The sequence below is a fragment of the Balaenoptera musculus genome, chromosome 3, assembly GCF_009873245.2.
Source record: "Balaenoptera musculus isolate JJ_BM4_2016_0621 chromosome 3, mBalMus1.pri.v3, whole genome shotgun sequence".
Classification (NCBI taxonomy): domain Eukaryota; kingdom Metazoa; phylum Chordata; class Mammalia; order Artiodactyla; family Balaenopteridae; genus Balaenoptera; species Balaenoptera musculus.
Genome location: NC_045787.1, coordinates 150,461,909 through 150,476,627, shown reverse-complemented (window position 1 = coordinate 150,476,627; position 14,719 = coordinate 150,461,909). Strand labels below are relative to the sequence as shown.

Below are 14,719 nucleotides of genomic sequence, written 5' to 3'. Positions count from 1 at the left end.
TGGTGCTATACAACAATGTGCATACAGTTAATACTGTAATATACACTTTAAACTTGTTCAGAGGGTGAATTCATGTGTTTTTTACCACAATAAAAATAAAGCGTTGATACACATGCTAAGTAAAAAAACAAAGTACCACATATTGTATGATTCCATTTACATGAAAAGTACAGAACAGGCAAATCTATAGACTGGGGAGAAATGAAGGGAGATTGATAAAGGGTACAAGGTTTCTTTCTGGGGTGATGCAAATGTTCCAAAATTAATCATGTTTATGGATGCACAAGTCTCTGAGTATACTAAAAAACCACTGAAGTATAAACTTTCAACAGGTGAAATTTATGGTCAGTGAATTATGTTTCAATAAAGCTGTTGGAATCTACTACGGTAAACAACATTGAAAACTCTTATGTTTAAGGAAAGTCAGTTTTATCCTCAAGAACAATATTGTATAATATTATATTTTGAAAGACTCCTGCTGTTTTCCTTCTGCTGCTAAGGACGGATACCCTGGTACTTCAGATTTTTAAAAATTTATTCTCAAACCTCATTCCAGAAGGGATGCAAGACATCTAAGGCCTTCAGATAAGTACTACAGAACACTTACATATTGTCAAAAGCACGTCCCCTTTGTCTACGCAACAGGAGGACCTTCCTTAAGTTGTGGTCCAAGAGAGCCTGACGTTCAATAAAATCTATTTGCTTTCTGTAAACTAACTAGATTTTAGTCTTAGGCTCAGAGCCTCTCAAATACTTACAATACCAAATTGAGTCCCCAAAAGTTCACAGATTTAAAAAGGTAGGAAATGGGGAGCAGAAACAAAATGTTCTTGAGACTTACAAAAAGCAAAAGAAAAAAGAGCTTCTTGGTAAAACAATTTCTGAAAGTATATGGAAACCTGGTCCTCAAAATTCAGACCCTTCTACATAAAGCCCTTTCTTCACTTCAAGTGATAATCCTTCCCTCCCAACTTACACTTAGGCCTTCCATGAAAACAGACCAACTTCAGAAGGGTATCATTATCATCACTTCCTCTAGTCCCTTTCTTTCACAGTCAGGAGTCCTTACCTGGTTCAGGGAGCTCAGGCTGAGGGGTCAAACTGGGAATTCCTGGCTCCTTTTCCACCTCTTCATTGCTGGCACTGGATTTATCACAAACTTTCAACCGTGGCCCAGCTGAATCTAAGCAGTCGGCATGATTTGGATCTGTCAGTGCATCCTCTAGTATGTTCGTCGAAGGAGGAGGTCTCTGTTCTGGGAACTCATCTCCCTTCTTTACAGGGTCAGCAGGAAGCAAGACCCCAAAGGCACCCTCAGAGTTTTCTTTCTCCCTAAATCTGTTAGTGCGCTTACGAGGTTTAGTGCGCCTTTGGTTTAAACGCTGCCACCGCTTTTTAGGCACCACTTGATTTACACTAGTGGGTTCATCATTCTCACTAATCATTTCAGACTCCAGCTCTGTCCCTTTTCTGTTTTCAAAAGAGGGGTCTTTTTCAGGAATTTTATCAGGGTCGGACTGGTTGACTTTATTATCAAAATTAACACTGGAAAAATGGGTACCATCTTCACTTGTTAAATGGCCCATTAATTGAAGGGGTTCTTCTTTACCAGGGTCTTCTGCCTCACCTCTGGAGGAGCTATTCTCTGAACCCCTACTCTCTCTGTCTCCCTGCAGTGCAGCCTCAAGAGTCACAGCTGGAAGCTGGTTCAGTTTTCTTTTGCGCTCTGTCTTTAAGGCTTTACGGTTCACTGTGTTCTTTCCCATCTGGGTTGAAAAACCATCTCGTAATTTGGATGGCTTTGATCGACCACAGTTGCGCCTAGTAACACAGTTTGAACGATTTTTGCCAGAAGCAGGGAGGTCTCTTTTATCGGACACCAAGCCAGGTAGAGAGGTAGATAGCTCCCCAGACAGTGCAGAGTCACCCCCACTAGGGCTAGGACGGACTGGATCCTGAGTGCCATCTCCATTTTTTTCTGAATTGTGAGTGGAGCCTCCTGAAACCAAGACCTTAGAAGCCCCCACAGGACTACTGGTAGAACAGTCCCCAAGACCAGGACTCCGATACGAGACCAAGTTCTGAGCAGTCATTAACCGTTGCTCCTTGGTCTTACTATCATGCATATCTTTCAACATCATTAGTAATGTACTGAATTTGTAGTCTGGTTCAATAGGTATATGATTCTGACCAGAGGCAGAAGAAAAAAGTAATGGTTTTGATGGCTTTGACATTCCGGAGTCACTGACATCTTCACTTAAGGATCTATAAGAGAGTTCTTTCAACTCTGACAGAACGTGTTTCACCACTGCTGTTTCTATGTCACTCGAATCCCTGGTTTTCTCATGCATGTTGCTCAGTAGTTTTAGCCCATCCACTTTCCCACTTTTGGAAATGCTGGCCAAAGGAGAGCCTTTGGTATCAGAAGAGCAGCATTTCAAACTGCAGTCCTCATCTGCAACAGGCGGTTCTACTACAACTGGGTTTTCTTTATGTTTGCACTTGATACTTCGGATCTTGGGCTGTTTGCTTTTCGAATGTAACAGAGCTTGATTTGTAGCCCCACCTTTTATTATTGAGTTCTCACTGGAAATGCTTGATGGTGTGTTAAATTTTGGAGAAAGACCATCATTTCTAAAATCTGATTGGGGTTTTCGGACAAGAGTTGACACTTTAAGATCAGAGAGATTAACCTGAGACGTCTCAGTTCCAGGCTCTACTGTCTTGGTACAATCCATCAAGTGGTCTGTGTGTGAGTTAGTAATGAGGGTCTTCTGCTTTGCTTTTACCTTAGTGTTTGTGGCAGGATACCTAGAATACTTTACCTTTTCATTTTTCTGCACAGGTAACATGTTCTCTGTTCTATCGAAAGCATCTGTAATTTCAAGGACACTGTTATCAGACTCTGAACTATGATCTATGGGATCCAGATCACTGCTTCCATCATCATCAGAAGTGGTACAGATACTAATGGAATCACTTCGCTTTTCTTCATCACCTGCTCCAATATAGCAGAGCTGCACTTTTGAACTACACACCAGACCTCGCTGGAGTTTCTTCTTCTCCCCAGAACGTTTAGAGAGCAAGGCACCCTCAGACAAGCCCAGTAAAGAGTCACAATTTGAAGTCTCAAATTCTTTCTTTGCAGTGTTTTTTGCACAAGAAGAAAATAGGAAACTTCCTGGGGCAGAGCTGGGCCCTGTGAGGCTGTTTGCTATCCGGGAAAGTTCATTAGAGGCCTGCTTATCAGATACATCCCCAGAAATAAAGTTTAGGCCAAGGTTCTCTGGAATCTTTCCCCTCCGTTCTTCCTTATGTGCTTCAAATTGCATGTGGCCCTTTTTCACACTAGTCCTTTTTGGATTATCAGAGCTCTTTCTGGCTAGAGACTTAACACAAGGTTTTTCCTTCTCATCTGCAGAATGTTCAGAGTCAAAAGCCAGAGATTTCAAGCAGCCATTAAGCAACAGGTCATGTTCTGATTCAGGGTCATTTGTACAGTCCTCAAACGGCATATCCTCCTCACTGTCCAACTTGAGTGAACTGGTGACACATTTTCGGTTCTTCGACCCTTTGGGAACATCATACTGCTCAGCAAGACCAACACTGGCTTCCCATTTACTCAAAATTTTCTGAGGAACCTTAAATTTAAAGAGAAAAAGATTATCACTAGTCTAAGAAATAGAAGGGGAAACAGGGAGATGATCAGTGAATACCTCTCAAATCAGAAGCTTTTCCAAGCCTTGTTGTGCTTCCTCAAGGCTCTTTTATGCGACTGCCAGGTGGTTAACACCCACAGTTCACCCAGAACTTAGCTAATGGGGATTCCTCAACACTACTTCTACCACTAAGATCTATCACTGGAGAAAGATTGATCCCATAAACCCTCCACTCCCCTTACCATTAAAAGCACAAAAGAGTGGACCATAAATTACACTACAACATTACATTACTAATCAACATTATATTACTAAATCAAGGAATAACCAGACCACTCCTACTTACCCCTCCAACCTTAGAATAAAGATTTCCTTCCTGACTTATGAAGGCCAAGCACTTGCTCAGTTACATAAAAGAGAAAGCAAACGGCTAAAGAAAGGAGGTGCATGTGGAAAAACTAGGACTGGAGAAATGAGTAAGTCAGACCTGCCCTAGAAGAACTGAAATTTGGAACTCTGGTTATCACCAGGCCCTTGGCTAATCAAGATCCTTCTATACATGTTACATACAATCTGGATTATAGGGACTTCCCTGGTGGTACAGTGGTTAAGAATCCACCTGCCAATGCAGGGGACAGGGGTTCGATCCCTGGTCCTGGAAGATCCCCCATGTCGCGGAGCAACTAAGCCAATGAGCCACAACTACTAAGCCCGCATGCCACAACTACTGAAGCCCGCGGACCTAGAGCCTGTGCTCTGCAACAAAAGAAGCCACCGCAATGAGAAGCCCGCACACCGCAACAAAGAGTAGCCCCCGCTCGCCGCAACTAGAGAAAGCCCGCGCACAGCAACAAAGACCCAACACAGCAAAAAAAATTAATTAGTTAATTAATTTTCTTTTAAATCTGGATTATAACCAAGCAGTGTCCTGGGCTTAATCATGTAGTCCAGAGACACCAATACACCCTGGATATATGACAAGTTACACATGCTCTTTTGTTGATTCCTCACAGCATAAGGACATTGAGGCTCTGTGAAATATACCTAATTTTCAAGACTCTTATTTCCCTCCCTGGCTTCATACAATAAATGTCAGTCAAGGTTCTATCAGTTAGTGTTCACAAACACTTTAATACTTGTGAAAGGTCATGTTCTGCTGACCATGTAAAAATTAAGGCCACTAGACAGGAAGCCTCCTCTTATAAAGCAATAAACTGATCATCTGGTTTACTTTACACACAAACACACACCCATTGACTTTCTACCTATGACCATAGTAAATCAATTTTCCAGGACCTGAAAGCCCTAGAGAACTCCTCTGAAAAGGGGGTTGGTTAATCTACATAGTTAAAGGCTTGACACAAAAACTCTGACACTTCCCCACCACCAACTACCCAAAGTATTAGAAAGGATGAAGTTATCCTCTTCTATTCTATCCTAACAATAGCACACACTAGTTGTTTCAAAGCATCAGATGTATGACATATAAAATATTTATTTCTAATCCTCACAACAGTTTGACAAGGTACATATTATTACATTAGTTTTAGAGAGGAAGGAACTCCAGTTGGAAATAGCAGGGACTGCATACTGACTAAAAATTATCCTAACTGTGATTCTTATAAAATAGTCTAAAAGTCTGAAACACAAATCTAAGAGGAACTATTTCCCCTTCTAGAATAAGACTATAAAGGAGTATCAAAAGAAACAGTCAAAACTTTAACACATCAAGCATATGAAACAAAAACATCATGTTCTTTATTAAAACATAACCAGGTTTGAAACTGCTTAAGCCTTAACAACTACACACAAAAACCAAAACAACAAACAAAACAAAAATGTTTAAAGTCTTATCTTTCTCATTTTTAAGAGAAATAATTAATCCAGAGAGTGAGAAGTAGAATATTTCATTTTGATGATCATTTTCTTCATACATCAGATATAACCAAAGATGACTGGTCATGCCTTTTTGTACTATCACATCTAAGTGACATGGCAGAAGTTAACTGAAATCCTTTCTCAAAAAATTGAGTATAAATATTTGGAAGGCTAGCCCCATGTCATCCCTGCAAAAAAACTTGCTTTCTGCCAATTTTCTCACCAATATCCTACTACCAAAGGAAATAACTTATATTCCAAAAATATAATACTTCTTCCTTTGATTGATCCTGTAAACCCTCCCTACCTACCCCCAAGAAGATAATTTGAGAGGTTTGTTGTTTTTTTTTTTAAATACCTTATGCCTATATCCTTTTTCTTTCTGCTTCCCTCTTCTCCTAAGGACAGGTAGCTCTTCAAATTGATGTCTGCCTTCAAACATGACGATTGCTTTTCCAGCCACCCAGGCTCTCTCAGAAGGATCTCCAAAAGCCTCCACGTAGTACTGTCGATAGGGCCTCCGGTTAGAAACTAGATAAAAATAAAAACCACAGTGTCATTGCTTTAAAAAATTGATATTCATCATCAAGAGAACAGCCACATCGCAGTGGCCAAAGAAGCCTCTTTTCACTTAAAACTAAAATAAAATAAAAACTCAACAAGCTAAAAAACCTACAGAACAAGAAACTCTGAAGTAGGTCAGATAGAAGGTAAATTTTCAATTTTCAATTTATGTGACAAGAAAATGGTTAAGAGTGTAATTAAAGAATTTAGTGGTTTGGTCTGATGATATGCTATATATTCCAAACCAGTTGGAGGTTGATTAGCTAATCATATAACAAATTAATATAACAACTAAGTTTTTTCTACCATCAATCTATAAAATTTATACCCTCATTACCAGAAATCACAAAGGCATATGATAAGCCACAGCATCGCAAATATAATAATCAACAAGAACTAACCACCAATAAACTCTTAAAACATTATGCTAAAATATAAGAAGGAAGAAATGTTTCAACACCATGTCACATATGATGTGCTAACATTTATGGCATAGTTACTCTGGGCAAGGTACTACACTAGGTGCTTTGCATGTATTCTTCACAACAATGAACTCTAAAAAATAAGTAGTATAATCTCCATTTTATAGACAGAATAATAAATCCAACGACTTCAGAGAGGGCAAATTCAGAGTGACACACTGGTTTTGCAGAGAAAGTGGAACTTGATATTTCAAACTGCAGAAATTTTTTTAAAAAAAGGAAATCTCAACAGCCCCCTCCCCCCAAAAAATCCACTTATTCTATAGTTTCTTGGCTGTCCAAAGTTCTATGCAGACAATTACCAAAAATAAAAACAATACAAATCTCATCCAGAAAAGATTATAATCAAATTTACCTAGTATATGTTATCTTCTACACACTTACCATCTTTGCATTTTTCATACCAGTAAAAAATGTCACAAAAGAAATATAGCCAGGGCTACACAGGTGTAATGATTTGTCTCTATTTAGAAAAGGAAATCATTTTATATAAAAATTCACTTTAACTCACACTGAATTACAACCTGGTAAATTTTTGTTTTATTGTACATTTTAAAAACAAGTTCTGTAAAAAAAACAAACAGAAAAACCTGAACTCCTTAGTCTCTACCTACTAAATTAAACACTTCAATAGAAACCACCTATAAAGGGGGATTAAATGTGTGTATGTGTATATATACACATACATACACACACACACACACAGAGGTTCTTAAAGTCAGTCTGAAAAGTAAATCATTCTCCTATAAATAAGTAAATTCAACTAACACAGACTGAACATTTATGACGTGCCAGCACTATACAGAGGACTGAAAAGAACTCATTGCCTGGTGGGTAAGAGATGTACATTATAAAGAGATTATGGTAAAACAAGCATGTTAATTGCGATAACATGAACATTCACTTTTTTTTTTAATTTTTCAAGTATGTCTTGATTACACTACATTTTATCATTTGATAGTATCTACTGGTGATGGCATTTTTTAAAATTGAGATATAACTGACGGATAACATTAGTTTCAGGTATACAACATAATGATTCGGTATTTACATATATTGCAAAATGACCCCCACAATGTCTAGTCAACATCCGTCACCATACGTAGTTATAAAAAGATTTTTTCTTGTGATGAGATCTTTTAAGATCTACTCTCTTAGCAACTTTCAAATATACAATACAGTATTAACTACAGTTGCCATGCTGTACATTACATCCATGTGACTTATTTCTTTTATAACTGGAAGTTTATAACTTTTGACCCCCTTCACCCATTTTGCTCCTCCAGTCTGTTCTCTGTATCTATGAACTTGGTTTTTTCAATTTTGGTTTTTTTAGATTCCACATATAAGTAAGATCATACATATTTATATTTTCTGTCTGATTTATTTCACTTAGTAAAATGCCCACCAGGTACATCCATGTTGTCACAAAAGGCAAGGTTTCATTCTTTGTATAGCTGAATAATATTCAATTGTGTATATATACCACATTTTCATTATCTATTCATCTATTGATGGACACTTAGTTGTTAACATTCACTTTTTTAAAAGTGAAAAATCATTAACTAGAGGACAAATGGGACACCTGAGCAGAAAATTTAAAGGTAAACAGTTTGTTGAGGGGAGAATTCCTATACAAGGGCCCAGAACCCTCAAAGACATGAATGAATAAAACGAATGAAATAGCTAGGAACTGCAAGTAGTTCAGAACACTAAATCATAAAGTGGAAGGAAAGGGAAACTAAGCAGGTAAGCAGTGGCCAGACCTGAATAGCTTGGATACCATGTTAAAAGTTTGACCGCTGGGACTTCCCTGGTGGTCAGTGGTTTAAGACTCTGTGCTTCAACACAGGGGGCACAGGTTCGATCCCTGGTCGGGAACTGAGATCCCACATGCCGCACTAAGAACCCTCCATGTTAACAGTTTGACCATTATCCTGTTGGCCCTGAACCTCATTTAAACTATGGAACCACAGGCTCAGTTTGCATCTTAGAAAGATAAATCTCCTTGACCTCTGAATAACGCGTTTATAACAGGAAACAGAGAGGAAACTCAGGAGACCAGAGATTACCAAAATAGTATATACTCAAGATGACTAAAACCTAAACTAAGGTGGTAGCAATGGGAATTAAAGAACAAATATGAAAGATTTTTTTTTAAGAAGACAAATCAAAAGGACTAGATATTAATTAAAAGTCAGATAGAATGTGACCACCTAGAGGGGTGGGATAGGGAGGGTGGGAGACTCAAGAGGGAAGAGATATGGGAACATATGTATATGTGTAGCTGATTCACTTTGTTATAAAGCAGAAACTAGCACACCACTATAGAGCAATTATACTCCAATAAAGATGTTAAAAAATAATAATAATAAAATTAAATTAAATGTAAAAAAAAAAAAAACAGATAGAAAAGATACTTGAACACCAATGTTCATAGCAGCATTATTCACAATAGCCAAAAGGTGAAAGCAACCCAAATGTCCACTGAAGGATGAAAGGATGAACAAAATGGAACATTACTGAACATTATACATCAATGGAACATTATTGAGCCTTACAAATGAGTGATACACGTAATACAACATGGATGAACCTTAAAGACATCATGCTAAGTGAAATAGGCCAGACACAAATGGACAAATACTGCATGATTCCACTTATATGAAGTACCTAGAATAGTCAAATCCATAGATAAAGCAGAATAGTATTTACCAGGGACTGAAGGTTATTGTTAAATTGTTAACAGAGTTTCAGTTTAGGAATACGAAAAAGTTCTGGAGATGGACAGTGGTAGTTAATTGCACAAAAATGTGAATGTACTTAATGCCACTAAACTATAAACTTAAAAATGATAAAATTATGTTACATATATTTTTTACCACAAAAAAAAGTCAAATAACAATTGGTGGTAAGGATATAGAGATTAAAACCCTCATCCGCTGCTGATGAGAATGTAAAATGGTACAGTAGCTTTTCAAAACAGTCTGGCAGACCTAGCTCTTCCACTCCCAGGTATTTATCTGAAGAACATAAAAACCCTAATTCAAGAAGATATATGTCGGCTTCCCTGGTGGTGCAGTGGTTAAGAATCCACCTGCCAATGCAGGGGACACAGGTTCGAGCCCTGATCCGGGAAGATCCCACATGCCGTGGAACAACTAAGCCCATGCACCCCAACTACTAAGCCTAAGCTCTAGAGCCCACACGCCACAACTACTGAGCCCACGCGCCACAACTACTGAAGCCCATGTGCCTAGAGCCCATGCTCTGCAACAAAAGAAGCCACCGCAATGAGAAGCCCGCACACTGCAACTAGAGAAAGCCCATGTGCAGCAACAAAGACCCAACACAGCCAAAAATTAACTAATTAATTATTTTTAAAAAGATATATGCACCCCTATGTTCACTGAAGCGTTATTTATAACAGCCAAGATATGGAAACAACCCAAGTATCCACTGATGGATGAACGGATAAAGAAGATATGGTATATATACACAATGGAGTATTACTCAGCCACAAAAGAATGAAATCCTGCCATTTGCGATACTGATGGACCTTGAAGGTATTTTGCCAACTGAAATAAATCAGACAGAGAAAGATAAATACCATATGATTTCACTGATATGTGGTATCTAAAAAACATAACAAGTGAACAAACAAAATAAAACAAAAACTCACATATACAGAGATCAAATTAATGATTATCAGAGGGGAAGGGGGCTGGGCAAAATGGGTTAACAGGGGAGACTGTATGGTGATGGATGGTAATTAGACTTGTGGTGCTGTACACCTGAAATTTATATAAAAAATTTAAATTAAAAAAAAAAGTCAGGGGGCTTCCCTGCTGGCGCAGTGGTTAAGAATCCATCTGCCAATGCACGGGACACGGGTTTGAGCCCTGGTCCAGGAAGATCCCACATGCCGCGGAGCAACTAAGCCCGGGCACCACAACTACTGAGCCTGCGCTCTAGAGCCCGTGAGCCACAACTACTGTGCCCGCGTGCTACAATTACTGAGCCTGCGCGCCTAGAGCCCGTGCTCTGCAACAAGAGAAGCCACGGCAATGAGAAACCCGCGCACCGCAAGGAAGAGTAGCCCCCACTTCACCGCAACTAGAGAAAGCCCGTGTGCAGCAACACAGACCCAACACAGCCAAAAATAAATAAATAAAAATTTTTTTAAAAAGTCAGGGAATTCCCTGATGGCCCAGTGGTTAGGACTCGGCACTCTCACTGCCAGGGTCCGGATTCCACCCCTGGTTGGGGAACTAAGTAAGATCCCACAAGCTGGTGCGGCCGGGGCAGGGAGGCGGGGGGGTAGTCAGGCAGTACCTCAGAAAGTCAAACAGAGTTACCATTAGTGCCAGCAAGTCCACTCCTGGGTATAAACCCAAAAGATAGGAAATATATGTCCACATAAACACTTATACATGAATACGCACAGCAGCACTGTTCATAATAGCTAAAAGATGGAAACAGTCCAAATGCCCATCAAGTGATAAATTTATAAATAAAACATGTATAATATTTCATACAATGGAGAGCCCACGTGCTCTGTACCCTGCGCACCACAGCTACGGAGCCCATGCGCCCTGGAGCCCGCGCGCCACAACTAGAGAGAGAAAAACCCGCAGGCCACAACTAGAGAGAAGCCCGCACGCTGCTGCAACAACAGATCCCACATGCCTCAAGGAAGATCCCATGTGCCGCAACTAAGACCCAACGCAGCCAAAAAAAAAAAAAAGGAATGCAGTACTGATACATGGATAGATCTTGAAAACATTATGTTGAGTAAAAAAAAGTAGTCACAAAGGACATAGTATATGATTCCATTTATATTAAATATCCAGAATAGGCAAATCTATAGAGACAGAAAGTCGACTACTGGTTGCTTAGGGCAAAGGGGTACGGGAGGTAAAAAGATTAGGGGGAAGGTAGGTAAAGGACATGGGTTTTCTTTTCCTCCTCCTCTTTTTTTTTTAAAAAAAATATTTATTTATTTGGCTGTGCCAGGTCTTAGTTGCGGCACTCGGGATCTTTGTTGCAGTATGCAGCTCATAATTGTGGCACGTGGGATCTTTTAGTTGCGGCATACGGACTTCTTAGTTGTGGCATGCATGCGGGATCTACTTCCCCCACCAGGGATCGAACCCGGCCCCCTGCATTGGGAGCGTGGAGTCTTACCCACTGGACCACCAGGGAAGTCCCCAAGGGGTTCTTTCTGGGGTGGTGAAAATGTTCTAAAATTTACTGGTTACACAACTCTGTGACTTACCAAAACCACTTAATTGTATACTTTAAAGGGGTGAATTGTATGCTATATGAATTACATCTCAATAAAGCTGTTTTAAAAAAAGAAAAAAGACTTAATGGTATAGGACACAAGAAGGAAGAAAGGGTAACTACTTGGTATTTGCCTTAAGTGACTAAGTGGCAGTAATTTATTCACTAAGGCAGGAAATGAAAGAGAAAGTACTGGTTTGAGGAGGAAAATAATTAGGTCAGTTTTCTTTTTTTTTAATTAATTAATTTATTTATTTATGGCTGTGTTGGGTCTTTGTTTCTGTGCGAGGGCTTTCTCCAGTTGTGGCAAGCGGGGGCCACTCTTCATCGCAGTGCGCAGGCGTCTGTCGTGGCCTCTCTTGTTGCGGAGCACAGGCTCCAGACGTGCAGGCTCAGTAATTGTGGCTCACGGGCCTAGCTGCTCTGCAGCATGTGGGATCTTCCCAGACCAGGGCTCGAACCCGTGTCCCCTGCATTGGCAGGCAGATTCTCAACCACTGCGCCACCAGGGAAGCCCTAGGTCAGTTTTAAACAACCTGACCTTAACTGCCTAAAGGACCTCCTGGTGAAAGCTTCAAGTATAGAGTTGGGATGCAGATCTGAAGCCTGGGGAAATACTAGCACTGTGGATATGAATTCAGTTTACTGATGACAGTTAAAACTCAAGAGTTAATAAGGATGGAAAGAAGGAGGAGAAGGAAAAGGAGAAGGAGGAGAAGAGAACATGAAAGTCAAGAACAAGATAGAGGGCTTCCCTGGTGGCGCAGTGGTTGAGAATCTGCCTGCCAATGCAGGGAACACGGGTTCGAGCCCTGGTCTGGGAAGATCCCACATGCCGCGGAGCTACTAGGCCCGTGAGCCACAACTGCTGAGCCTGCGCGTCTGGAGCCTGTGCTCTGCAACAAGAGAGGCCACGACAGTGAGAGGCCCGCGCACCGCGATGAAGAGTGGCCCCCGCTTGCCGCAACTGGAGAAAGCCCTCGCACAGAAACGAAGACCCAACACAAGCCAATCAATCAATCAATCAATCAATCAATCAATAAAAGAACAAGATAGATAGTTACTACAAGGAAGAATTTTCCTGCACCAGACAACCATAAAATTAAAAACTAGTATCCACTGTATTACCAGGTCACTAATGACTCTGCTTAGAACACGGTTAGTGGAATAAAAAGAGAGAATGAGAAATTTCAGTGCGTTCAGAAATGAGTGGCCATCTGGAAGTGGAGAAAGTTGATGATTCCTCCAAGAGTGGTTATGAAGGGAAGGTGTGAGGAAGACAGAGTCATGGGTAGGAATTTTAGGACAAATAGGTTTATTCAAATATTAGTTCCCTTCAGTACTATAAAGAGCTACACTAATTCTATGCTCTAATAAACCAAGTTAAGAAGAATCTTTTTAAAAACTATTATTAGGGAATTCCCTGGTGGTCCAGTGGTTAAGACTCCACACTGCCACTGCAGGGGGCGTGGGCTCCATCCCTGGTCAGGGAACTAAGATCCCACATGCCTCACACAGCGGCAAAAAACAACAACAACAACAACACTCTAGTCACCATCAATACCATATTCTCCTGGTATCTCTCTTCCATCTCTGATTTTCTCCCATCTCTTTCGCACACTCACGTCTCCTCCTTACAGACCTCAAATGTTGGCTTCCTCAGAGCCACCTTTTTTCTCACCGTGTATTTTATCCCAAGGCCATCTCATCCATGCCCTACCCGTGGCTTTGACTAATATCAACAAGCAGATGTCACCTCTAACTTATAGATGTTCCAGTGCTCTCAGTAAATGAGAACACTATGTATGTACTGGTAAAGCTAAAAACTTGCGAACCAGCCTGAGCTATAGAAACCTTAGACTTCATTCTCCCTCACTCCCCATTATCTGTCCATTAGCAAATCATATAGATTTTATCTCCTAAATAGTTCTTCATTCCCTATTCACAACTATAATCTCACCATAATCCCTGCAATGACCCTTTTGATTATCTCCTCTGATTTTCCACAAATCATTTTCCACACTGCACTCACAGTGAACTTTAAAAAACACAAATCAGATCACATCTCCCTCTGCTCATAGCTCTTCAATAGTATCCTATTATTCTTAGGAAAAAAATACAAAATTGTTAATGAAGTCTACAAAATGCTGCATGATTTGACCTATATCTATTTCTCCAGCCTCATACTGTACCACCTTCCATCACTCTATGGGTTGCAGCCTTTTCAGGGGTTGAACATATACTACTTTCTGTGCTTGGAACCATCTGCTTTTTTCCCTGGTTAATTCCTACTTGTCCTATCAGGTCTCAGATCAAAGATAATTTTACCAGCAAAATTGGCCCTGACTACCCGTGAACCAAAAGTCCAGATAAGGTACCCCCACTAATATCACTGACGGTACATCAATATTCTGCCTTGAACACACCTCTCAGTTAACTAATTATCTATTTGTCTGATTACTTGCTGGTGCCTTCACCCTTTAACTGGACTCTAATTATACACAAAGGGAAGCAAAATGTTTTGCCAATTGCTGGATCCCAATACCTAGCATAGTACCTATAGAATGTACTTATTACTTGTTGAACAAATGGCATAGACCCAACTAGTGCATATAAAGAATACCACAATGAGTAAGAAACCATCAGTTTCACAGGCATAGGAAGGGTAGAGGGGGAGGACTAAAAGAATTTTCTACTAGTAGAATTTAAATGTCCAAACACATCACGAAGTTTGATATCATTTTCTTTAAACAGTGAGCTATAAAGGTCTTTGGGCACGTCACTATTAATATTCAAAATATAAAATAAAATCCAACATACTACTTGTAGCAAGTTATCCTACAGATAAAT

The 14,719-nt window shown here is 40.0% G+C and overlaps 1 protein-coding gene across 1 annotated transcript in view; it reads right to left on the bottom strand.

Moving 5' to 3' along the window:
* The window catches only part of NSD1 (nuclear receptor binding SET domain protein 1), a 134,764-nt gene that overhangs the window by 64,537 nt on the left and 55,508 nt on the right, over positions 1-14,719 (bottom strand). The window contains 2 exon segments of the mRNA XM_036847310.1: positions 1,070-3,641; positions 5,896-6,068. Of these exon segments, the coding sequence (XP_036703205.1) occupies positions 1,070-3,641; positions 5,896-6,068 (2,745 nt within the window).